The sequence below is a fragment of the Cervus elaphus genome, chromosome X (assembly GCF_910594005.1).
Source record: "Cervus elaphus chromosome X, mCerEla1.1, whole genome shotgun sequence".
NCBI lineage: Eukaryota > Metazoa > Chordata > Mammalia > Artiodactyla > Cervidae > Cervus > Cervus elaphus.
In genome coordinates, this window is record NC_057848.1 from 28,793,352 (window position 1) to 28,818,519 (window position 25,168).

Sequence of the window (25,168 nt, forward strand, 5' to 3'; positions counted from 1 at the left end):
TTGTGTTCTTATATTTTTCTCTCATTTTCTGCAGAGATCCATGAGAGTAAGGTTTGTGGCAGAGCTGGAGACAGAAGGTACTTGAAGCCAATTGGTTTTATATTTTGAAAAGGATTATATCCTGACAAAATCAAGCTAGGTTTCACTAGGTGGGAATAGAGGCCATCTGAAGGCAGCAAGAGAAAAGAGGTCAGGATTTGTCGGTCTTTCCAGTAGCAGAGACATGAGTATTTTCCCATATCAGGCCCCAAGGAAGACTGGTGGGCTCAGGGAAGCTGGGAACCTAGTCTTACCAAAGATCCCCCTACCCAAAGGGTTGATGGAAGCAGCAGGGACAAAGGATCTGAAGATACTGGGCCAATTAGGTAAAGGTGCACCTCATCCCTAACTAGTGTGGAGAGACATCTGATGTCAGTGGGGATCTCCTCAGGCTTTGGTGCTAGATAAGACCATAGGATATTTGTAGAGATGGGGAATCCTCAATAATAACTTTAGTGGATATCCCACCAACATGCTACAGTTGGATCTCAGGGTCTTATTTATGTTCATTTAGAGGCAATGTGATATTTCTAACACGGTCAAGCATGTGAGCTAAGGAAATGGCTACCCACTCCAGTATCCTTGCCTCTTAAATCACATGGACAGAGGAGCCTGGTGGGCTATAGTCCATGGGGTCAGAGTAGGACACGACTGAGCAACTAAACAGTATTATAAATAATAAACTAAACTAAGCAACTATTCTTATACTACAGAGATGATGTGTTTACTTGTGTACTAGGCTTCCTGTTCAATGGATATAAGTCCTTGTTAAGGAACTCCTCTAGTTGGCTAGGTCCCAAAGAGAACATAATAATTATAAGAATATATGGCAAAGTATGAATGATGGTTAGTTTCAGGTATGTGTGTGCTAGAAATCTCATCTGCCTTCCCCCACCAATCTACTTTTCTTCCCTGCTGTATCCCCCAAGCCTACCAATATAGATATATCAAATGTCATCTTTGCCCTTTGATTTCCAATGTGGCCAAAGGGAAATACCCAGCAGTAGATAAAACGGAGGGAAGAATGAGGTCAGGTACTTAACCCGTCCTTCCTGGATTCTGTCTTCCTCAAGGTTTCTGTGAGCTAACTGCATCTTGAATATTCCATTCCATTCCAGTAATTCCTCCTTCCCCTCCCCCTGGCTCCTTCCTCTCACCCCAACTCCTACTTCTCCCCAGCTCCTATTCCAGCCTTCCCCACTCCCTCCTCCTTCTCCTCACCCTGTTCTCTCCTCTCCTCTTGGCTAGAGGTAGTAACACCATGTTACAGACTGAATTGAGTTACCTCCAAACTCACGTTAAATTCCTACCACCACCACTTCAGACCCAACCCCCTCACAGTATCTCATAATGTGGCTGTTTGGAGACAAGAGTCTTTATATAGGTAACTAAGTTAAAATGAGATCATTAGGGTGAGCCCTAGTCTAATATGACTGGCCTCCTTTTAAGCAGAGCTTAGAATTTTTAAGTTACCCAGTCTGTGGGTGACTCCTCGACTGACAACTTGGGGAAAATTCTCTATTAAACTCCTCAAATCATCCATTTTGGGTTCCATTTATTTCCTCTTCAGACCCTGACAGACCCAGGATTGTGTGATTCTTATTCTGTTTGTTCTTAGTGTATTTTCCAAAGTTTCTGTGGTAACCATAGAATACTTTTTTCACTAAAGAAGTAACAGTGTTGTGAAGCAAAACTTGGTTTGACTAGGGGATTTTCACAAAAGATGGACTTATCATTACAGGTGTCCAACACTGTCCCTCTTCTCCATAGACTCCCTAACTCTAGGATTCCTAATCTTATGTTCAAGGGATTATTAAAGCTTTGGGAACATGGCATCAATGCTGGAGCTGGGAAAGCTGCCATCCTTGGTCCCAAATCTACAAGTATGTCTAATACTGGAGATGGCTGCCCATGCTTCCTCTGGTGGGAAACAGCAAAGCTCTGCCTAACTTTAAAGGAGTGTTGCAGTACCCATTAAATATCCTATTATACCAGCCCAACTCATAGTGACAAGGGGCCTCAGGAACTAAAGTTGCTCTTATAAGCATCAGTAGAAAGCAATTCCACCCTGAGCAGTCACACAGAGGGGAGAGAAGGGGAGCTGACCTGGCAGGGTGCACTCCCAGCTGCTACACCCAACAATAAAAGGAATTCTTTCACTAGGAGTCAAAACTCTCTCCTTCAGTACCACCTAGATCTTTCCTGAGCCTGCTGACTTCTCAGGCTCAGTAACATTAAAGACACACTGCAAATTGCTTGCTTTGAAATTTAGAAACAAATTTTATTTAAGATCTGAAATACGATTCCTAAAATATCAACCTCTCCGGAAAACCATGGCTACACAATAATGCATTGCCTCTATCATGTTAGAACGTGCATTAGACTCAAATACAAAAACCATGAAACAAACCACCATCCTTCAACAACTTGAGCAAAGATAGAATGAATGCCTAAGGAACAACATAGATGGACTTGCAGAGGATGGGCTGTTTTACTTCAAGCACCATAAAAAAAAGCACAAATGCATGGGTTTTTCGGGTATATACATTAAGTTGAACCTTTGGCACTAGGAATCAGGGCATTTTTCACGTAGCATTAACACATATTAGAAAATCGTGTAGTGTCAAAGGGATAGAACCACCAGCATTCAAGCAATGTTGTCAACTAGGCAATAAAATGTTCTACTGAATGTTTCTTCTTTGTCTAATTACTGCATACACTGGTAGCAACTTTGAAATGAGAAAAGGAGCTTACACTCCTTTTATTTTCTGTTTAGGAGAAAACAGAAAACAAACTGAAACATAAGCCCTGTTATACATTAACGATTTTAAAGAGTATCAATTATACAAGAAAAAGACTAAGAACAAAAAGAGCGTTTACAGATACCAGACGTAACAGTGAGTGGTCAGCAGACCCTCACAGGGCTTTGCGGTGGTACTCAGCAGAAGCCACTTTATAATCACTGGCAGTGAACAGAGACGCAGCATTTTTTGCCAGGTATTTCAGGAAATCATGCAAATAGCCCAACAATAATGCAAGGCTCTTCTCATCAAGGGGTGTGTATGCCAACATTGCCCCAATTCTTACAAATAATCTCAGGAGGTGTGGTGCCCCATAAACCTGGGACATTGGCGCATCAGGGTGAGCCAAGAGAATTTCAGCATACTGGGGCCTCTCAAATTTGTAGAGCAGCTGGGTGCCCAACATCACGTTGAAATACTCTTTTATCCCTCCCACCACCTCATTAACTGCATACTCCTTGTTGTCAACATTGCCTTGTGATCTTTTGCAGTTGGCGTATTCTTCCAAAATAGTATCCACGTTTTTCTTGGCTGGGAGTTGGAAAAGTTGCTTCTGCCTGGTGACTAAGTCCCAGTCCTCAACAAGCCATGGTTTTAATTCTTCTGGAATCTTCACCTTAACTTCCATTCTATTCTTAAAAGCATCCTCACTTTCAACTGTGGGGTCTGCCCGGGCCCTTTTCTTCCGAGGTGGCTGGGGTGCTTCACTGGTGCTGCCACCATCTCCGTTCCCAGGGGTCTTCTGTTTGTTCTTTCTGGTCTTCCTCACCGATCCTGATGGAGGGTTCTCAGCAGAGCGACCCCCCCATCTGCCTGGGAGTGCTGCTTCCAGATTCTTCTGCTGGGGACCAGCTGTCTTCTTTCCAGATGTCCCTCTCATTTTACTTCTTTGCATGTTGCTTCTAGTTGGTTTTTTGAAATTGTCTTCTTCGGCAGATTGGTGTCCACGAGTTTGAGAACCCTGCTTTCTGGAACTCATTCAACCCTGTTTTTATTCCAACCACTGTAATACATAAAGCATTTTATTTGGTTGTTTTCTATGGAGACCTTGAACACAGTGTGCTTCCTAAAGGCCTATTAAAGCACAACACACACTACTCTCTTGGAATCTGGATTTCAAATCCTATTTCAGGGCCAACCAATTAATTGTTAGTGACTTACTACCTCTTCACTCGCTTTTTGATCCTCACTACCCCCACCCACTACTCTCAGCTTACCCAATCACTCATCAGACCTGCCCATAAATTAGGTTTTTGATGTCACTCAAAAGATAGGAATATAATTTCAGAGAAAGAATGAATTAAACTACAAAAGGCAGTGGAGGTGAAATTCAGTTATTTCTGAACAGGAAAAATGACAAGACAAAAGAAACAAGAAAGATTAATTTAGCTGCCTGGAAGCAAAAATGCATACCAGCAAAGGTTTTTGTCTAAGTCCAGGTAGGCCTGAACTAGGCTGATGACAGAGTCAAGAGAAAGTGAATATAGAACTTGGTAAATGAAGGAGAGAGATGAGTCAAAGGTGGCCCTACAATTTTAGGTCTGGGTAATTAATGAATTAGTAAAAGCACTAATTTTTAATGGTTAGTTTGGAATTAGTAATAAAATAGGAAACAAGTCCATTCATTCATTCAAGTTAGTCTTCATATATTGCTGCTTATGTACTTTGGAACAGGTATTATGCTAGGTACTAGGGATTCGAATATCTAAAGTGATGATTATGAAACAACAAGGTTAGTATAGTGTTAGTTATAAACACAGGATATTTTTGGAGCAAGCAAGAAATGATACCTAATGCTACTTTCAGTGATAGCTTGTTGGAGGTGATAATTGGTGAGGGATAAAGTCAGTGATGACTGCCAGGGTTTTGAGAATGGGTGATTAGGTCATAGTATTATCACCAAATAAGACTGCATCTAGAAGAGGAGGAAACAGACTGGAGAGGAAAGAAGTTTGGTATAGACCTAGTAAGTGTGAGGTATGCAGTTAAACATGTCACTTTAATGCTTAGGTGAGAGATCAGAAGCAGAAATGGAGACCTGAGTGTAATCATCATATAGATAGGAATAGAAATCGTTCATGGAGGATAGAGGAAGAACTGAACAAGTCTAGAATTCTGGACAAACCTAAGAAAGAATGATACTTAAGGGATGAGCAGAGAGGAATTAAAAAAAAAAAAAAAAAGCAAAAATGGTCAGAGCAGCCATAGGAGAATTAGGACAATGTTATTTTGGAATCCAAAATAGTTGAGAATTTCAAGATGGAAAAAGATGGTTTACACTATAAAATGCAGCAGAGAGGGTTAGTGAGATAAAGATGAAAACAACAGTGTTCTGGGATTCTTACTGAATGACAGATTAAACAAAGTCCTTGACTTACGCAATCCTCTTCTTTCCCTGCCAAGAACTCCTAGTGTTTTCCCAGATGGAATCTTATAGATCTTCTGGGATGGTCGTGGAGATGAGGTGAGAGACACAACCTAGAAAGGGAAAGTAGGCATCAACAATGACCTTTTGTGAAATCCAGGAAAAAGGAAAAATAATCTAACTTAAAAACATGTGGTTTATAATTTTGATAGCAGAGAAAACACATGGGTTCTGCTGTTAGACATACTTCTACTTCAGTTAGGCTGTCATTTATGAGTTGTAAGGCTCTGGGCAAGATATGTTAAGCTTTCTTGGCCTCTTTCATCTATGGAGTGTGGCGAATTACCCCCAGGTAAAAATTTCATAAATACGATGTGGCTGAACAGCCAACACAGTACCTTGCAGGAGTATCTGCATATGTTTATAAGGATACAAGGATGTTCACTGCAGTGGTATTTGGAATACTGAAGAACTGGAAACACCTAAATATTCTTCAATAGGGAAATGACAATACAAAGTATGATGTATGCACACCATGGAAGAACATTCAAATGAATTAAGCAGATTCATGTACTGACGTGGGATGATGTTCAATTATACACTATTAGGTAAACAGGCAAGTTGCATAATGTATAATGTGTACAACAGGATCCCAGAAATAGCCCAAGTGGAGAAATAAGCATGTTTTAGACAGTTCTTATGAACAGTGAGGTCCAACTTCTGTGTTTTAAACTGATGTGTATAAAAGTACATCAGAAAGTATCTAGATGAATAAATACCAGACTATTAAAACCAGAGTACCTACCCTCTGGGAAAGAACGAGATATGATAGTGGACAAGCCTGAAACCAGGTTTCTCTGGTAACCACAATTTTAACCCATAGAAAAAGCCCTTTTGCCAGTTGCTAGACCCCCTGAGATTATGTGAGCAGGTGTCAGGGAATCCCTGAAGGGGAAATGAGGTAAGTAACACTAGAAAACTAGAGCCCTGCATCAGTGAAGTCAGTTATTGGCAAGAGGCCTGGGTGCTATCACTAAGCATATGATTTCCTCTGACAGAACACAAAGCTCTCAGCAGAAATCTGAGCAAAGGTGCTCCTCAGCATCAAAATCTGTGAATACAGACACTGACCCTGTAGGAATCAGAACCTTCTGGCTGAGAGGGATATATAGACACATCCTGTGAAAGATGAGATGTGGTTAGTGTTTCATGATATTACATTGTAAGCAACTAAGCTTACAAAATGTTTCTTACAAAAATTTTACTGTAACGGGGACAGAGGGGACACAGTATGTGAGGATATAAGAGTTTAGTTAAGTAATAGAGGTGATATCCAGAAAACCTGAGAAATAATGGGCAGAGCTTCCACAAACAAGGGGACAGTTAAAATACCAACTAAAAAAAGCGAGGTGGCCCAGTGCCAAGCAGACTGTAAAACACACAGAAGTGGAGCAAGGCTGCAGAGAAGTCTTTTGGACATCACACTGGTCATCAGCAATTCCTTAGTGAGGAACCTAAGAATGACTGCTAAACCTCCTGTATATTCTTGGCATTGATTACATTTATTTATGTAAAGAAAACCATAAGGATTTATATGTGGTTTTCATTAAGTGGGTGAGTTTCATAATTCTCTACAAATTCTATTATTCATATCAAGTCCAAAGTTGAATGAAATGTCTGACATCGGACAGGAAAATACCCAGGTTTGTGCTCAGACTGAATAAAGCCAAGGAAGCAGGCTTTCTTAGAATGGCCTCAGCACCTTTATTTTCATCTGAGTATCCCACAGATCAAGTAACTATTACTACCTGGAGTCAGAAGCCAGATATCAAAGGGAGGAAAAACCATCCTTTTGATGTCTGTCTCCTACTTGTAATACAAACTTATTAGGGTCACTGCACTTTGCACCTCCCTTGCTAGAAGTTTACATCACTCCATCGCTTGGTGACATATGTGCTGTGGACATTCCTCATTAAAAATGTTAGCACTACACATTGCTTTGAGCTGTTTTAAACTGAATCTGCCAGTTTCTGAGTTTAATTTTGTTTACTGGCTTGGTGTACCGACTTGTTACTTGCATCATGCTTCCTCCCTTCATCTACCTCATCTAACTACCAGGAAAAGTCCCATTAAATTTCCTAACTACTCTAGCCCCATCTCTGATACCGTATGAGCTGTCAGTACCCCACGACTTAATATTTACTTAAATGTTTCACCTGTTCTGCTTATGGAACTACACTACTTATCTCCACTTGCCATAAGCTTTGTGTAATATGTATCTCTCACTTTCTGCAGCAGCACTTAGGTCCCTTCTGGGTATACATTAGTGAATCAGTGAGGTGATTCAACACATGGGGAAAATGGAAGCACAACTTAAGAATGATGGTCATCAAATATTTTCCCACTTGTTCCCTACATGTCAGTTCTAGGGTATGCCAGAGAAAACATGTTTGTATGTTTGCCTTAGTTTTCTATCTTCCATTTCTGTGTAAATACTTTAACGTAACCTCATCTTGGTATCAAATCTTAGATATTTAAAACCTTGCTATTTTGACGGATCATTTCCCCATGTAAGTAAGGCTGGAATACGCATACATCTTCAGAGCTGTATGAGATTAAACCAAATGGGCATACTTTATTTAACCACCCTCTTTCTGGAAAGTGATCCTCCTCCTCAATTTATCCTGTAATTAAAGGATTTTTTGCCCCCAGATGTGGATTTAGTAGGTTAAAAGGTAATAGGCTGCCAAATTACTTCCCTCACAAATTGTACCAATTTTCAATCTCACAACTCTGGTCTGCACTGTAACCTGATAAGGAAAATAGGTGCTTGTATTTCTTTTATTAGCTGTCTTGGTATTTTAAAAAATGTGTTTCCTGGCCAGTTATATTTTACATGTCCTCTATTCATTTTGAGTTGGTTCTTAAAAGAGTTTTTTTACAGTTGCTTATCAATTGTCACATCTGGGCAAATATTTCCCCCCGTTTATAGTGTCTATGAGATTTTAAAGATGTATATGATAAAATATGTGGTTTTTCCATTAAGCTTAAAAACTGATGACATTTTAATGGATTTTTTAATATATTAATTCCTCAACCCACCCAAAAACTATTTAAGTTGTGAGCTGAAAATCTATATTCCCAAGTAATTAATTTTGTGGTAGCATTTGAGTAAAACTATTACATAATTATAAACACCAAAATATATAAAGATATGGGCATCCTCTTACCACCTCCCTTCCCCGATCTCAGAATATGTCTTCAAATCTTTTTATGTACACATTTACACAGAAACCTACTTTTGAAACTAAATGTGTCTGTTACATACTGGGATCATGTATCATGGATTCACTTTGTCTTGACAAAGGTGAGACACATATTGCCCCTCACGTTTTCTCACTTAATCACAGGCATCTATGGCCACATACTTAGCTCATTCTTTTTAACATCCACATCATTCTACAATCTCCACATAGTATAATTTAGCCAGTCCCATATAAATGTAACATTTAGGCTGTTTCCAACACTTCATTATTACAGAAATGTTAATAGATATCAGTGTACAGATATATTAGCATATTAACTAAGTATTCAGAAGGGCATTCTCAATTGCTCAAAGGATTTGCTTATTTACAACTTTGATGACTTAAGAGGTAAATATAACTTGTGAAGAACTGTTTTAATTTGTACTCCCAGCAAAAATGTTAAGTTTATTCACCCACAACTTCAGCAACACCGGATAAACATCTTCTTGGAAAAAAAAAAAAGAGGGGGAGGAATCTAATATGTAGGAAGATATTTTTATTTGAATTTGTGTGATATTGAGCATATGTTCAGATATTTGTACATATCTGTCTCATATATTTTGTCCCCATTTCTAATATGTTGTTTTGCCTTTTATTGACTTCTAATAATTAAACACTAGGTTTTTTTGTATGTTAGTAATATTTTTTCCAAACTGTCATTCTTCTTCTAAGTGGGTCACTGTGTGTGTATAAAAACACAAATGTGTCAACTTTTCCCTTTGTGAACTCTGGCATGTCATGCCTGGGGAAAATACTCCCAAATCAATATTCTAAATGACTTCCTGTATTATCTCTCAGTATTTTATAGTTTCTTCCAAATATTATGCCTAATTTTTTCTAATTAATAGAGCCTATCCTTTCCCCACTGATTTGAATTGATTTATAACATTCTAAATTATACAGGTCTTTAAAGGTAGTTTCCAATGATTTTTGATTATTCCATTTTTAAAGGTAGCACTGTTTCTAGGTCATCTAGTCTGTCATAATGATGTCTCTTCTCCCACCAGTATCAACACTGGTTTAATCATCATAATTTAAAGACATAAATATTGCCCTGGAATTAACACTTGTACAGGGGTTCCAAGGATGTTTGGTGCAGTATAAATGAAACAGAAAACCACTGGAGTCAACCTGGAGGACTGAGGACTATCAATAGTGATTTGGCAAAACAAAACATGGTTTACCCTTTATATGGACTATCATACTAGTTAAAGGAACGCCACTGTGAATGGAATCAAACAACTCTATAATGGACATGAAGACATCCCAGGCAAGTTGTAAAACAGTATCTATAATATGATATCATATTTATGTAAAAGAAAACACCAAACAATATTTTATATATATATATATATCCATATACATTTTTAAACAGGTATATAATTTAGAGATCTAGAAGGAAATAGAACTGATAATATAGTGGTTAACTCTAGGGAGAGTAAGAGAAATGGGGGCGTGAGAAAAGGAAACCTGGGCCTACTCTGTAACATTTTAGCTTTTTATATTATGAGACATTCACATATCAATTAAGTGACTGAAGATTTACACTAAAATATGTATATTTAAAATCTTGACTTTCTGATCTATTCTTATTCATGGTTCTAACATACAGCTGGACTTAAGCATTGTATATCATATACCTTGTATGCATACCATTGGGACTGCTTTCCTTCTCCCCTTACAGATTCTGTCCCTCCTCAGAGGCCCAGGTCAAGGTCCTTTTCCTCCTTGAGGCTCCTTCAGGTTACCTTGACCCTTGCGTTCTCTGGGCTGCTACTGGCCTAACAGTCCACCTCTCTCTCTTTAACCTTTAATCATTCTCCAAATAGCCTCCCATAAGGGGTTCTGTGCCCTCCCCCTTCCAATCTACTGCATCTTTCCCACAAGGGCAGTGTGCCCTCCTCTGCAACTTAGCTTTCAGAAGGAAAAAAAAAAGTAGAAAGGAAAATATAGTGACTCCATGGGAAAATAAAGCTGTCAAGAGACTGAAAAACCTTCTTTCATCTCCTCATGCAAATGATGGGCTATTCAGGAATACAGACTCCATTTACTGACATTTTTGTGTATGACTGTGTCAGAAATGAATGTGAACAAATCCAATGGTTTGTTGGAATAAATCTTTAAATGCATATACACCACGTCAGTTACATTTATATCAATTCTGGATCTTGGAACATTTCAAAAAACATTATTTTTTGAGTCTGAGACAAAAGAGGAATAATATACAACCTGTTAGCAGACTGAATATGGTTTTCATTTGCTAGTTAAAATTACAGTTCTTAGAAATTCCCTTATAAGTAAGTGTGATCAACATACTCAATACCTTTCTAGAGTGTTAGGATAAGTCAGAAGTTATAATTTCAGAATTCAGTTCTAGTAGTAACCGCTGCTTCTGGAAAATCAGGAGAGAAACCAACAGTATTATTATTATTATTAACAACTCCAAAAAGGTATCTATTGCTTTTATTAGCATGTGTGTGCATGTGTGCACATGGACAAGTGTGTAAAACAGGATGTACCAGAGGGACTAATAGTCACAATGATTAATTAAATCAACTACTTATATGTGCCAAACAATTTACATGTAATTTCCTCAATAATCCAATGAAGTAGGAACCATTATTATCTTTATTTTACAGATGAGGAACTTTACAGACAAAGTGAGTAAGTATTCTGCCCAGGATCCTACAGTAAGTGGCAGAACCAGGATTTAAATTCAGGCAGTATTTGCTCTTGACCACTAAATTATGCTGCATATGAAATGCCACCAACTTAAAAAATATATATAGATGCATGGCTCTAACTGTAGGGGATCAATTAGAAAGTATCCTTTACCAAGGAATATAAGATTACAGGGCCCACTGATGTTTAGGCACTTTCTATACTGAAAGCACAGATGGACTTAGCTCCATCCTTCCATTCTTAGAATGTAGAGTGCTTTCCTCGACAGGCCCTTATTAATCCTCAAAATATTCCTAGACAGTTAGGAAGGTTATGTGGAATTATCTTGTTTGAGAACTGAGGCCAGGAGAAGGGAGGCACTTACCCAAGATTCTGTAATGAGGGATGTTCTGCAATCAGGATCAGAGCTGATCCTCACTACACAGCAAACTTAGTTTTTCTGATGGTAGTCTAGGAGGTCAAACAAGGGGACAGCAAAGGACATAAAATAAAGATATGAGATGAACGTTTTGTTTTCCATCAATGCATTTTAACATACACAAAGGACACCAAAGCTGATAAAAAACATGTAAGTTTTTTCCCCTTTCTTGTGGCTACATTTTCAAATATACCTTATTGTACATTTACCATGATTTCTGATAATCTGTTTTTGCTTTTTTCTAAGTTTTATTAAGGATAATTTCAAATGGATAAAAATGTAGGGGAATAATATAAACCTTTGCGAATCTATCATCCAGCTTCAACAATTACCAACTGAAGGCCATCTTGTTTTATCTGTAACCCCACCCACTGCTCCCCCCCCCCCACTCTTGTTTTTCTCAAGAGCACTGAATAGCTGACTTTCTGTATTTTATTATGGAAAAATTCAAATATATACCAAGGAAGACAGAACAACACAAGGAATCCCATACACTCATCACTCAGCTTAAACGATTAATTTAGTGCCAATTTTGTTTTATTTATGCCCCTTGCCACTTCCCCTTACCGCTGAGCTAATTCTGAAGCAAATCCTAGACATCAAGGTATTTTGAAGCCAGCCTGAATGCTTTTACTGTTTAATTCGTATTTTCGTATATTATTTCTATAAGCTACAAGTAATTTGAAAACATAACCACAATATCATTACAGCGTCTAAAACATCGTCATTAATTCCTTAAGAAAAATCAAATATCGAATCCGTCTTTAAAATTTCCTGATGCATCTTTTAAGTATTTTTTTTATAGTTGGTGTCCCCGAATCAGGATTCAAATAAGGCCTACTCATCGCATGTGGTTCATCTCCAGCTAGCTCTCATTCCTCGTTCTCCGTTTCTCCCCACCCCCGCGCTTTTTTTTTTTTTTTTAACTTTTCAATACGGAAAATTCCAATCCCCGCTATCTTGAGGTAATTGCCAAATAAATTATTTCATTGGTAAAGACTGATACGTCTCTTTTGTATCTCGATTTCTTTTGCGGAAGGAGGTGATAGGAAAAGCACTGTGAGGAACGACTTTACATAATTTTACGTTTCTTCTCAGTTTATTACGCGGGTTTTTCTCTCCACAGTAATAGCTAACATCTTCTGGAACCACGCTGCGTATTAAGTTATTATACGTATTACATTACCTAGCAGTCGTATATTATACGCTCTAATATACAGCACACGCCTCTGAGGCACAAGTCTCTGAGGCAGATACTATTATTATCACCATTTTACAAACATGGAAACCGAGACACAGAAAGAACAGCCAGCCCAAGCTGGGCGTTGGCGAGTAGGAATTCGAATCTAGTTCTGCCCGATCGTAAAGCCATTAATTAATCTTGTCTGTATACGCGACGATAAGAGGAAATCGTCAACCCTTTCTCCCCACCCCCACCCCGAAACCTGAAACGAGGATCCAGTTCTTTCCAACAGACGACGTGTGATCACTGCCGTCTCTCCAACCGCCATAGTAAAGCCAGGTTTCTCTGGCAACTGATATCCATAGGCAGACACGTCACCCTGGAGGCGGGCTTATGCCCTCCAGCCAATCACAATCGTCTCATCTAAGTTTTAGAATGTTCTATAACCAAATGATTGGATGAAGCTCACCACGTCAGTAATGACACTCCGCCGCAGTAAAGGCGGGTGCTAGCAACCTGCTTCTTCACCGTTAAGGCTTAAAGGAAACCAATCACCTTCCTCCTTTAGTGAGGGCTCTGACCAATGACGTTCGCCCTCTTAAGTTTTTAGCCCGCCCTCCAAAAGCGCGACAGCGGTTGGGTCATAAGTCTATAGGGCAGAGTGTTCACGTGGCCCACTTTCACGACCCAGAGTTCCCCTGCCCAGAGGTTTCTTTCTTTTTTTTTTTTTTCCTGCAGGGAGGCATTGTGGGTTCCCCCCCCACTGGGAAAGGAAGTGCCTACGTGGCCTGCGGAAACAGGATGGGCGGAAATGAGCTAAGGTCCCCGCGAGTGGGGAAGCGCTAGCTCAAATCTGCGGCCACGCCCCCAAACCTCTTGCGCAACTCCTGGAGAAAAAAAAAAAAAATAAAAGAATAAAAGCTGACTGGGGGTTTTGATGGGTGTGCGAGTTGGGGATGAAGAGTACTGAGGGCGCGCGGTGTCAGGGCTCCTGTGCGCAAGCGAGCCCGCGTGGCCTTGGCGTTGGTGTGTGCGCGAACGCCAGGCCTCGTGGCGCTGGAGGTGGCTGGTGTGCGCAGGCGTGCGCCCCTAGCGTCGGGGCTGGTGTGTGTTCTGGGGCGGGTGCGTGCGCGTGTGTGCGCGCGCGTGCGCGTTCTCTGCGGATCCTTTTTCTACTTTATGTTTGAAAATTATTCTTATGAAAAGGAAAATTAAGCAATTAAGTCATGGCGACCATCACTGAGATAAAAGGTTTTCGCTAGAAATACTTCAGTCTCTCCTATCGATTTAATTTTAAACCCTAAAAATACACTCTTCCCACGTCTATCTCCGAATCAAAAATCCCGTTCTAAGCCGACGCCCAGCAGCAGTTAACAACCAAATCCCCCATTCGCTTATTAGCAGTTCCAAAAAGCAGCTTTGCTGTTCCCTTATAGCTTTCTTCCCCCAACCCTGGCTCCTTCCCCCGTCCCTCCCCCACCCCCAAGTTGCGTCCAATTCTGGCACAATTTTTTGCTGAGAATATCTGTATACGACAGACTTCCCCTCCACTAGGGACTCCGAATTTCTGTGGGGGCTGAGGCTCTCTTACCTGCTTGTTCTGATTTCCAGGCAGAGTGCTCTTAACACAAGTATGCACTCACTTTAATTTTCCAGAAAGTTCTCCGTGTGAGGTTTATACCTTTTGAGTTTGCCACTAGATGCCGCCAAATTCCAGCAAAGGATTGGCTGTTTGGTCCCTGGAATTATGGGATTTCCCCAATCCCTTTTTTTTTTTTTTTCTTCTGATTTGCTGAACTTTCCAATCTATAAAGATCATATATATCTTTCATTTCTCGAGAAAAATCAAATTAACTTCTTAATAGCCCTACCAGGTAGGGCTCTATTCAAATGTTTTACCTCCTTTCTTTACTTCTTTCCTCCTTAAAAAAAATTCCCCCCTCCCATCTCTTTCTTCTTGCCTGTTTTTGGGGTGAGACAGTTAGAATTGATGAATGACCCCAGGCACTGTTGCCGATGAAGATACGAAAATTCTAACCCTTCCTGTGGGGTTAGAATCTTTTCAAATGCCGCCACCTGCCCCGATTTACCACCTCACCCCGACCCCTGCCCTGCTGCAAGGAAAACACAGGTGGTTGTCTAGTCAGTACAGACATTTGTCTTTACTGTACTTGGACCCTGGAATTGAAAACTGATCTTCTTTTACTTTTGAAATTATGATTAGATCTGTGTGTTTTCACCCTGTCTTCTGTAGTAGTACTGTTAAACTTTATTATGTTTTTGGAGTTTAGAGGCCTAATTAGAGGCCTAATTTTAAACCCGATTCCACCAGTTACTAGTTCTGAGAACCTGGGATTTATGTTCTGTGATCCTCAGTTTTTTTGCATGCTTTCTATATTTTAGATGTTGTGTCATATATCACATGATATTCTTTAATTCTTCACAAAATCCTTGTTAGAGGCATATTAATAAAATCAAACAACACAAGTTATACTTATTTCGGTTATAGATTCTGTACGTTTGTGCGTGTGTGCATATGTGTGTTTTTGGGCACACATGTGCATGCATTGGGGAGGGGCGGGATTTAGAGCAGAGGTTCTCAAAGTGTTTTCCAGACACACCAATAGCATCACCTGTTGGGGAATTGTCAGAAATTTAGATTCTCACCTCCAAACTAATCAGAAATTCTAGTAGTTGGTAGGGTTTGGCTGTCTGTGTTATAACAAACTGTTCTGGTGATTCCAATGCACACTTAGAAGTGTGCTTTGGAGGGCAGAAATATAATGCTTATTTTTGTACATTCCACTAGAGGGTGCTACGGAATGTAAAGCAAAATAATAAACGTGTATCTTTTATTGAGACACCCTGCATGTTATCTGTCCCGTTTCACAGATGAAAGACTGTTGTGAAGTGGTGTCTATTATTTTATGCATACAAAAGTTTGGTAACCAGGATTGAACTTTACCTGCCCTTTGAGCCCATGCCCTTGACAGTACTGTGTTGTTCAGCTGCATTATCTTGTCTTTCTGGGCCTCAAAATACATTATATATACCTTGTTCCCTGCCTTGGCTAACATTGACTGGAGTATCAAGAATAGGGCAGGGAAGCAAACCAAATAGGTGGAAGTAGTTTGATGATTTCATACCTTCCCTCAACTCCATTCTATAAAAGATAACATATGAAAGCTCATAAGTGTTTCCTTTCTTGCTTTTATGTTTCCCAAATGCCCCCTCTACCTTACAGTTATCTTTTTTAGTTTATGTCTAAACCTCTTCTGTGTGGAGCTGAGGTAAAAGGGTGGTGAAGAAACACAGTTGCTGAAAGCCACACTCTATGTAGCTCTAACCTATTAATCTCAACAATAAGCCTATAAATTAGGTGATGATTATCCATATTTTATAAATGATGAAAGTGAGTTCTAGAGACTATAATTATTTCTCTTTGGTTATATAACTTGTGAGTAGTGGAGCCTAGGTAATTTCTAGTGTATCTGACAGTACTAAGCTGCTAAACTTTCTACTGCTTGGTTTTGAATCTGGTTTATTTACTATTTATGTTACTTTCAGCAAATTCTTAAATTTTTCTAAGCCCCAGTTTCAACATGTAGTAAATGGGAACAAATATTCCTGCTTCATTATCTTAGGGCTGCAGTATCTAATACAGTAACCACTGTCTAAATACATGGGTATTTAAATTTGAATTAGTTAAATTTAAATAAAATAAAAAATTTAGTTCCTCAGTTGCACTATCCATATTTCAAGGGCTCAGTAGATACTTATGGCTAATGTTAGTACCAAATTAGATATTGTCAGATACAGAACATTCCCAACATCAGAAAGTTTTATGGGACAGTGCTGATTTAGCATATGTATATAAGGTATGCAAAAGGGCCTAACTTGGCGTGTATATCATGGCAGGTGCTCAAGAAAAGTAATTTCCTCTGCTCTTGCCTTTCAGCAGCAGAGCTAGATGTGTTCTCTTGTTTTATTGATGGGATCAGGAGAGGGGAGTAACTTACCCAATGCACATCAAGGGATGTGTCTGGCATTGGGACCGATGTCTCCTGACTCTCATTTCAATATTCTGTCTGGTAGACCCATTCTTGGGGGCTTCCCAGGTGGCTCAGTGGTAAAGAATCTGCCTGACATTGCAGGAGATGTTGGTTTGATCCCTGAGTCTGGAAGATACCTGGAAGATACCTGAGTCTGGAAGCAGAGGAAATGGCAACCCACTCCATGTATTGGGAAATCCCATGGACGGAAGAGCCTTGTGGACTACAGCCCCTGGGGTCACAAAGAGTCAGACATGACTGAGCACAGCAGCACAGCACAGACTCATCCTTATGCTCTATTGAATGAGGTCCTAAAGGCCAATGATGTGAATAATGTGAATTAACTTTGGAGTCAAGGTGGTAGCAGAAAAAGACATAGGAGCTGAATGCCTTATATGTGCCAGGCAGCACTATGCTCAGCTCTTTACATCTGTTATCTCTGTGACTCCTCACTGAAGCCCAGAGAAGTTAAATATTCACTTCAAGTTGCCAACTAGTAAACAGCAGGGCAAAGATTCAGAGTTGTCTCTTGTGACTCCAAAACCCGTGTTTTTTCCTGTTAAGTCATGGTACCCACTCAAAGGTGAATTGTCTCCTGCCCCTTCCACTTACTAGTGGGATGAAGCTTCAGCAGATTCCTGACTCTTAATAGATTTTCAGATTTTCAGCAAGTGCGAGTTACTCTTCTTCCTTTTCATTTTACAGCTGAATTACTGTCTTCACAATCTGCGTTAACAGGAAGGGAAAGATAGCTTCAGTCAATGTTTGGTTTCAAGGCCCAAGGCCAGACAAAGGTTATTTATGGTTGCAGCCTTCACAACACCTGATGGCTCTAAGATCTCTAAGTTAATTTTTAAGGCTACTATTTGCTCATATGATGCCTTTGTGCTAATTAGAAACATGCACCGCCTGGGGGCAGACAAATTGCAGAGAAGTAGCCACACTAGAGGAACAATTAGAAAAATGTTTTTCTTTCTCAGGGATGTTGGAGGCCACTAGGGCAGTTGAAGAACGAATTTCAGCCTCCATTTTCTCCCTCTCAGTTGGGTACCCTTGTGCAGGGTGGGACCTGCCCTGCCCAAAGGTATCTGTTGGCCTTCCTTGTCTTACCCCTTGGCTAATCTCTTAGCCTAGGTCTGGAAGAACCTAGGTCTCTTCCTAGGTCTGGAAGGTAGTGGTCAGTCTCTTCTGGAATATAAAGAGGGACACCAGTATCTGCCCATGGCTTCTGGGTAGTAGATGAAATTGCTCCATTCTAAGGTTAATTTGGTATTTTTTCATTTGGTTCTGACTAGCTTACTGGGTTCTGGTGGCTCAGACGGTAAAGAATTCACCTGCAATGTGGAAGACCTGGCTTCAAGCCCTGGGTTGGGAAGATCCCTTGGAGGAGGGCGTGGCAACCAACTCCAGTATTCTTCCCTGGAGGATTCCCATGGACAGAGGAGCCTGGCAGGCTACAGTCCATGGGGTTGCAAGAGGTTGGACACAATTGAGTGGCTAAGCACATGGGGCTTACTGGGTGTTGTTGTTGTTGTTGTTTTAAGAATGATTGGTTAATTTAAAGGTTAAAAAAACCCTAATATTTCAAGGCTAAGCAAAATGGTGTTTCTTTAATAACAATGTTTTTTCTATCTATTTATACCTACCTCGTTCCATAGGGATTTCATAAAACCAGTTCGGCAAATTAGTCTGGATCAGTCTAGTTTGCTAGCCCATGACAGACAGGGCCAATGATGGAGCTAGTCATAGGAAAGTTTTATCCTTTTTGGGGTTATCTATTCTCTTCTAATACCTCTCCTCGCCTATAATCAACACCCCCTCTGCTTCAACTAACCCATCAATGTGGCAGAAAGAGGTTACTGTAAATGACTGAGAACTTGCATCTAATCAATGTAGTCCTTGAGTGACCTTCGGATGCCAGACTTGCACCATAATCTCTTGGTTTCCCCTTCCTGAGTCAACAGTTTAGCATGTGATTCACCAAAATGTGTGCTTTTGTGAACCACACACTTCAGTTGGAATGATCGTGTCAACCTATCTGTGGTACACATCAACCAACAGAGATGAGGACTGATTTCCACCAATGCATGCTGAGTCCTATGATCCAAGCATTGACTTGAGAGGATGCTTTGAGTCCTTTTTCAAATATAACTATGTTCATGCTTATAACCTGCACCCACAGTCCTCATTTTAGTGGGAATGATAAAAGCTATAGCTTTTGAAAAGTTCAGCTGTTATTTTAAAGACTACTTTTGGGTGTTTTTTGGGACGGTTTCTACAATAAAACAGTTTAAAAGAAAAAGAAAACATTAAAAAGTGCTCTATCAGCTCTGGGAAGGAGAACACATGTGGGATTCTTTTCTGTTAACCAAGGGCTTGGATAATAGGCTTCTCCAATGGTGCAGTGGTAAAGAATCTGCCTGCAATGCAGGAGATGTTGATTCAATCCCTGGGTCAGGAAGATCCCCTGGAGAAGGGAATGGCAACCCACTTCAGTATTCTTGCCTGGGAAATCCCATGGACAGAGGAGCCTGGTGGGCTACCTTTCACAGGTTTGCAAAGAGTCAGACATGACTGAGGTAATAATTGGATTACAACCTTCAGTAGGAAGACACCATGTAAAAAATGGGGAGGGGGTTATTTTAGATTGAAAATACCTCTCTGCTGGAAGTCCTGAGAAGGTCTTTTAGAAGGGGAGTCTCCTCTGGCCTGAAGTCCCTCTTTGCCAGATCCCTGAAAACATGTTGCTATAAAGAGCCACTGCAAATAAGAGGAGTGAATCATCTCCCATGGACCTTTGGAAATGCGGAGAGGCTGAAAACCAGGAAATGGGCCTCAGCTAATTGGTCAAAACTGTTAGCCAGTAGGCAGAGAAACACAGGCAAAGGGAACCTGGGATCAAGAGATAGGGCTTCATTCTTACCCCAGGTGAGTGCTGGAGAGGGCAAAGATGCTAGGAAAGGAGGAGGCCAAGAAACAGAATTTGGTGCAAAGAGGACCTTACTTAGGCTTTCAAAGGATATTCTGTAAAGGCTCTAGGCCCTATCTGATTTACAGGTTTTAAAACAAGTGGGAAAGCTGTCTGCAGGCAAAGATCACACATGCATGTGAATGTCCAAGGGCCTGGAACCTTGTCTGCTCAACTTGGAAACTTGGCAGACTCCATAGAAGTACACACTGAAAACTGGGTGGTTTGGTTCTTTTTGCTGTTGTTGTGTTTCAACTTCGACTGAGCCAATGAGGGTGTTGGTACACTGGTGGGAGTCACAGTATTTGGTTGGAGAGGTGGGACATTGTTTGGAGTGTGGGGGCCTGGGAGTACATGTTCTTTCAAGGCCCTGAAGTTGAGGTAATATGATTAGAGGCTGGGGTCAGAGAAGAGAGCAAGGGCAGTGCCTAAAAGGTACAAAGCCGAGATTCACCCAGCTGCTTCCAGGCCAGAGTGGTGTGTGGGATGTCAGTGAGACCCAGGCGGGTGCAGCCAGTTTTCAATAGAGCTGGTCTGTGAAACTTGGCTAAGAGGACAGAGGAAGATTGATGTTTGCTCCAGAGTGGGGCTGTCAGCTGTGCTCACCACCTCGCCATGGTCCCAGCTGTAAACAAAAGTCCTGGCCCTTCATGGCACCACAGAGCAGTCCAGGCTGGCGTAAGTCTCTGAGGACAGCTAGGCCATTTTCTCATCCTGGCTGACAACCAGAAGACAGAAGAAACAATAGAAGGTGGTGGTGGTGGGAGAGGGGGCAGGATTGGAAGGGGTGTGAGAAGCAGTGACCAGTGGGAAGGAGCTGTCGATCTCGAATCTTAGGTCTTTGGAGGCAAGTAGCAGAAATCTTGTAGGGAAAGAAGACCTTTTCCTTATCAGCTTCACAGATATTAGGGAATTACTAAAGGAGCCCTGTAGGGGCGCTAGTGCTTCATTCGTTCATTCATTCATTCATTCATTGAGTACCTTAGGTGCTCATCACTGTGCTAGGTACGCTGGGTGATGCCAAAGTCATGGAAGACTATTCATAAGTTTCAGGAGCTTACAAGGACTTTGTAGATATGTGTCAAGTTAAGTAACAATACTAAATAGTGGATCTTTAAATGTCAAGTGACAAACATGGCATAGGGATTTAGAAGCAAGAGAAGCCATATCTGGGTGTGAGCAGAGAAGGTGGGATTTGAGAGGGCCTGGAAAGATATACAGGATTTGACTAGAAGGAACTGGCACTCGGCATTCCAGGTTGAGACCAAAGCATTAGCAATCACGAGACCTGCTTTGGCTAAAGCAGAAGCTTACAGTGCCAGTGACTCTCTTCAACTCCTCAACCCCTCCAGCCTAACCCAGCCTTCAAGTCTCACTTGAAATGTCACTTAAACTCTAGGACCAGGTGAAGTGAGATTTTTTTATGCTCTCCTAGGACCTACTACTTCCCCCTTTATAAGTCACCACCATCTTCAGGTAGTGTCCTACTTCTCCTCCCTGCAATTTGTTCCCCACACTGCACTCAGAATGTTCTTTGCAAAGTGCCAATCTGTTACATTGCTTCCCTTTTAAAAACTCCCTTTGTTCTCTCTGGCCTCCCTTTATGTCCTTCTTGCTTCCCTCCCTCTCACTTTCCTCCCAGGTCATATCTTAAGTGTCTCCATCTCAGGGAAGCATTCCATGACACCCCTTGCCCCAGCTTCTACCACAATCAGGTCAGTTCTCCCTCTTATATATTTCCATAATACTTCCACACTTTCTCCATTTTATTCTTCTCCACTAACTTAGTACAAGTTTGTCTCCTCCACCAGAGTATAAGCCCTCTGAGGGCAGGGGCCATGTTTCTTCTTCACTGTGTTGCCCTTGTAGTTAGTATAGCACCTGGCATATTGTAGTGGGTGTTCCACAAAAGTTGATGAATGAATCCAAGGGGAGTGAGGCAATATTAGTAGGTAAAAGCCAACTGAAGAGATTATTTCATATCTATGGAATGATTTTGATTATAGGATGAAGAAATCATTAGATAACACTGAATTTTTCTAAGGCCACACCCTGTGGCATGCAGGATCTGACCAGGGATCGAATCTGTGCCCTCTACGTTGGGAGCTCAGAGTCTAAACCACTGGACCACCAGGGAAGTCCAACACTGACTTTTGAAAAAAAAATAAACAGTTCAAACAAACAATACAGAGAACTCCAACCCCAGCTTACCCTGAACTCCAGACTCCTAATTATCTTGTGGACTCATATTCCCTCCTTACCTGCTTCCCTGCACCACTCTCTCCTCCAAAATACAAGAAAACTTACTGGTCCTTCCAACCAGAGAGATTTGGCAGTAGGGCCTAATGTACTTACTTTCATATGTGCACTTGTTGATTGGGCTGGCATTTATTGCCCATCTCCATTGTTGCAAACACTGTGTTCTTAGCTACAGATGAAGATCATGTTTCTCCTACCTTAATGAGGTTCCAGTTGAGTGAATCCTTCATACTGATCACTTAGTTGATAGCTTCAAATATCTAGTGAAGAACTTTGCCTTACTTGAGGTCAATTTGGGAGTTTTTTTAGGGCACTAAGAGCCTACACAGGACCTGAATCTCAGGGGGTGGTCCTCTGTAAAACTGGGGACTCAGTGAGACACAAAGAATGGATGTCAATCCACACTAGATTTTCATTCTTAAAGGAGGAGGTTGAGTAGGGGAGTGAAGAATGTCTGGAAGGGCATTCGGGCAGTAGCCATTCTTGAACTTTATGAGGCTGAGCCTCATAAAGCAAACAGGCCTCCAAGGCACACCTCTTGGGTGAAACAGAGTGGAATCACAGGAAAGGCAATTAGTTTTCCCAATAAAAATTAAGCTGGCCTGCCCCCTGAAGAGAGTTGAAACAAACATGTGGCTCCAAGAAACCTTCCAAAGACCATCATAAAGCCCCTACCTTCATCCAGGAGTAGATGTTAATGCCAGGGGTTGATGTCTTTTATCTTAGATTTGGTTCTCAGGTGGTTAGGAAGATAGCAGATGGGGATGTCAGAGAGACAGTGCACCCCTGCCCCTGGCCCCACTCCAAGGGAGAGTAAAGGGAAGCAAAGCTACTGTTTTGTAGCTACAGTCCTAACTAGTTTTCTCTTGGTTGAAGGATAACATCAAACATGGTACCAGTGAAGCCTGGAAGATATAGTCATTAGTTTTTACCCTTTCTCTCTCCCTTGAATCCTTTACTCTGAAAATGAATCTACCACTGGGATATTAGGAAGAGAGAAATACTTAAGTAGCAGATAGACATGAATGAGATTAATTTCCATAGCTCATGGCTCTACTCTGTTAGGTGGCCTTGTGTGAAGAGGGTTCATACACCTGGAATTTGAAATTCTAAGAGATGGGGCAAGAAAGGTTAACTCCAAAATTAATGGAGTATATTTCAAAGAAGGATAATGATATATTAGTGAGAAATCACATTATGTTCTTCCATAAAGGACCAACCTGAAGCTTAGGCTAATCAAATGGTGATAACAGGTAATGTTTCCATTAGGGAAAGGGTAGGAGAAGTATAAGACTAAGGGCTTCACAGATAAGTTCACAAAGAGAAGGACACCCTGAGTTTGTAGAATTTGGATCATGGCAGCACCATTTACACCTGTACTATCCTAACTGTTGGCAAGATTTGTGCTATTCTCTTTCTGTTGGGACTTTGGACATCTAAACAGATTAACATGGCAGAGGTTGGGGACTGAATGGTCTCACAGGGAGTTTCCTCAGCTACAGATTCTCTTTGGTCTTGAATTTCCTGTAGTCAACTTGTCAGAGCAGTTTCAGAAGTGAGTCTCTGAAGCTAATAAATTATGACACATTTTGGACCCTCCCTTTCTATTCCATTCTTTTCCTTAATAGCTTCAAACTAATTTCAAAAGAAAGCAGGGGAGGAGTTACACTTACAGCCTGGACTTTGCCCTATTAGACCGTCAGTGTAATCTGATGTTGTCTGGTGAGCAGATGAAGACAAAATGGCCCAGGAAGGCCCTGCTAGCTCTCTTATGCCAGGATCTAGAATTATAAGACATTGTGATCCGTTGACCCAGTTGCCTTATGGGAAATCCCATGAGAAATTAGTTCTCTAGAAGAGCCAATTTTTTCTTTCTTTGTGTGGGGATAGCAGTAAATGCAGTCAATATAGCAAATGTGTTGCTGTGACCAAAGGTCCCAAGCATTCTTGACCTCTTGATAGTCAAGGCTGTCTTTATAACAATGTTTTTCACTGCCTGAAGTAGTTAAGGATTAGTGTTAAATTGACGACTGATAAAACAGATCAGTCAACAAGGCATTGTTAGAAAGTGTAAGGGGAGGGAGGCAGATAAGAACTCAAGACTTCTGTAGGTTGATAATTTGAAGAGGAGCTTAAAGTCAGAAAGATGCTCAATTGTCAGTTTCCTTTGTCATGACTGCCCTTCATTTTGGCTTATTTTTTAAAACACAAGGTCTTTCTATACTAGTGTCCAAATAACACAGTTGTAACACCCATTGACCTGTTAAATAAATTACCTCTGAAATTTGTAGAAAATGCAGGGTTTTTCAAAAATTTAAAAGCAACTCTCCCTGCCCCCCCCCCCCCACTCCTATCCCAAATGAGTATTATGGTGTAATAAATGTTTCAGCTGAAAGTAAAGTTACTCTGACTGAAATGTGCATATTGTGTGTATGTGAGGGGATTGGGGAAGGTGACTGCCTGTTCTATGACTCCTTGAAGCTGACTTTAAAAATTCCTTGCCCAGTAAAGACATTAAACTGAAAAATAAGGTTTTGGTTTTGGCCCTGTTACAAACTCATTAACAGACTTGGACAAGTCACTTGGCCTCTCTGAGCTTCATTGCCTCATCTCTTGCATGACTGCATAGTTATTTTACCTAAAAGCTTTGCTTTAAGGATGACATGCCACTTAAGTGTTTCGCAAAGGAAAAGATTGCAAGGATGCTTTTTACCTTGATCGTATAGTCCCTCGTGACACAACCCCTGCAAAGTAAGTATAGTTGGTGGAAACTAATGTTGCACTTGAGTGATTGAAAATTTTAAACATTTAAAAAATTTTTTTAAATTTAAGTGCTCACTACTTTAAAAATTATCTAGCAAACACCTTCGTTTCATGCTGTGAGCTTGGTATAAGGCATTGAAAAATACATTGTAACCCTTGACTTCAAACTCATATAATCATGAGGGAAACAGACCGAAAAAAAAAAATCCACTATGTAATCTTCCAAGTACACATAGAGCTATATACAATGCATTATTGGAGAACCCAAATCTGGGTGTTGGGGTAACATGGGTTTGAGAAGGTTTCACAGAAAATATGATATCTGGTTAGAGT

The 25,168-nt window shown here is 40.7% G+C and overlaps 1 protein-coding gene across 4 annotated transcripts; it reads right to left on the minus strand.

Moving 5' to 3' along the window:
• Nucleotides 1-2,295: 2,295 nt before the first annotated feature.
• MORF4L2 (mortality factor 4 like 2) lies at nucleotides 2,296-14,508 on the minus strand. Of its 4 annotated transcripts, none has more exons than XM_043895770.1 (5): nucleotides 14,385-14,508; nucleotides 11,557-11,642; nucleotides 10,834-10,902; nucleotides 5,219-5,318; nucleotides 2,296-3,843 (listed from the first exon to the last, which is right to left on the minus strand). In XM_043895770.1, the coding sequence occupies exon 5, from the start codon at nucleotides 3,817-3,819 to the stop codon at nucleotides 2,956-2,958; it is 864 nt and encodes a 287-aa protein (XP_043751705.1). In that variant the 5' UTR covers nucleotides 3,820-3,843; nucleotides 5,219-5,318; nucleotides 10,834-10,902; nucleotides 11,557-11,642; nucleotides 14,385-14,508; the 3' UTR covers nucleotides 2,296-2,955. The 4 variants fall into 4 exon arrangements, with proteins under 4 accessions (XP_043751705.1, XP_043751704.1, XP_043751707.1 ...); XM_043895769.1 differs by lacking the exon at nucleotides 14,385-14,508 and adding an exon at nucleotides 13,056-13,210; XM_043895772.1 differs by lacking the exon at nucleotides 10,834-10,902.
• Nucleotides 14,509-25,168: the final 10,660 nt, after the last annotated feature.

Excerpts from the sequence above, each read along its gene's own strand:
- MORF4L2 (XM_043895772.1), bottom strand. The coding sequence starts at position 3,819 with ATGAGTTCCAGAAAGCAGGGTTCTCAAACTCGTGGACACCAATCTGCC.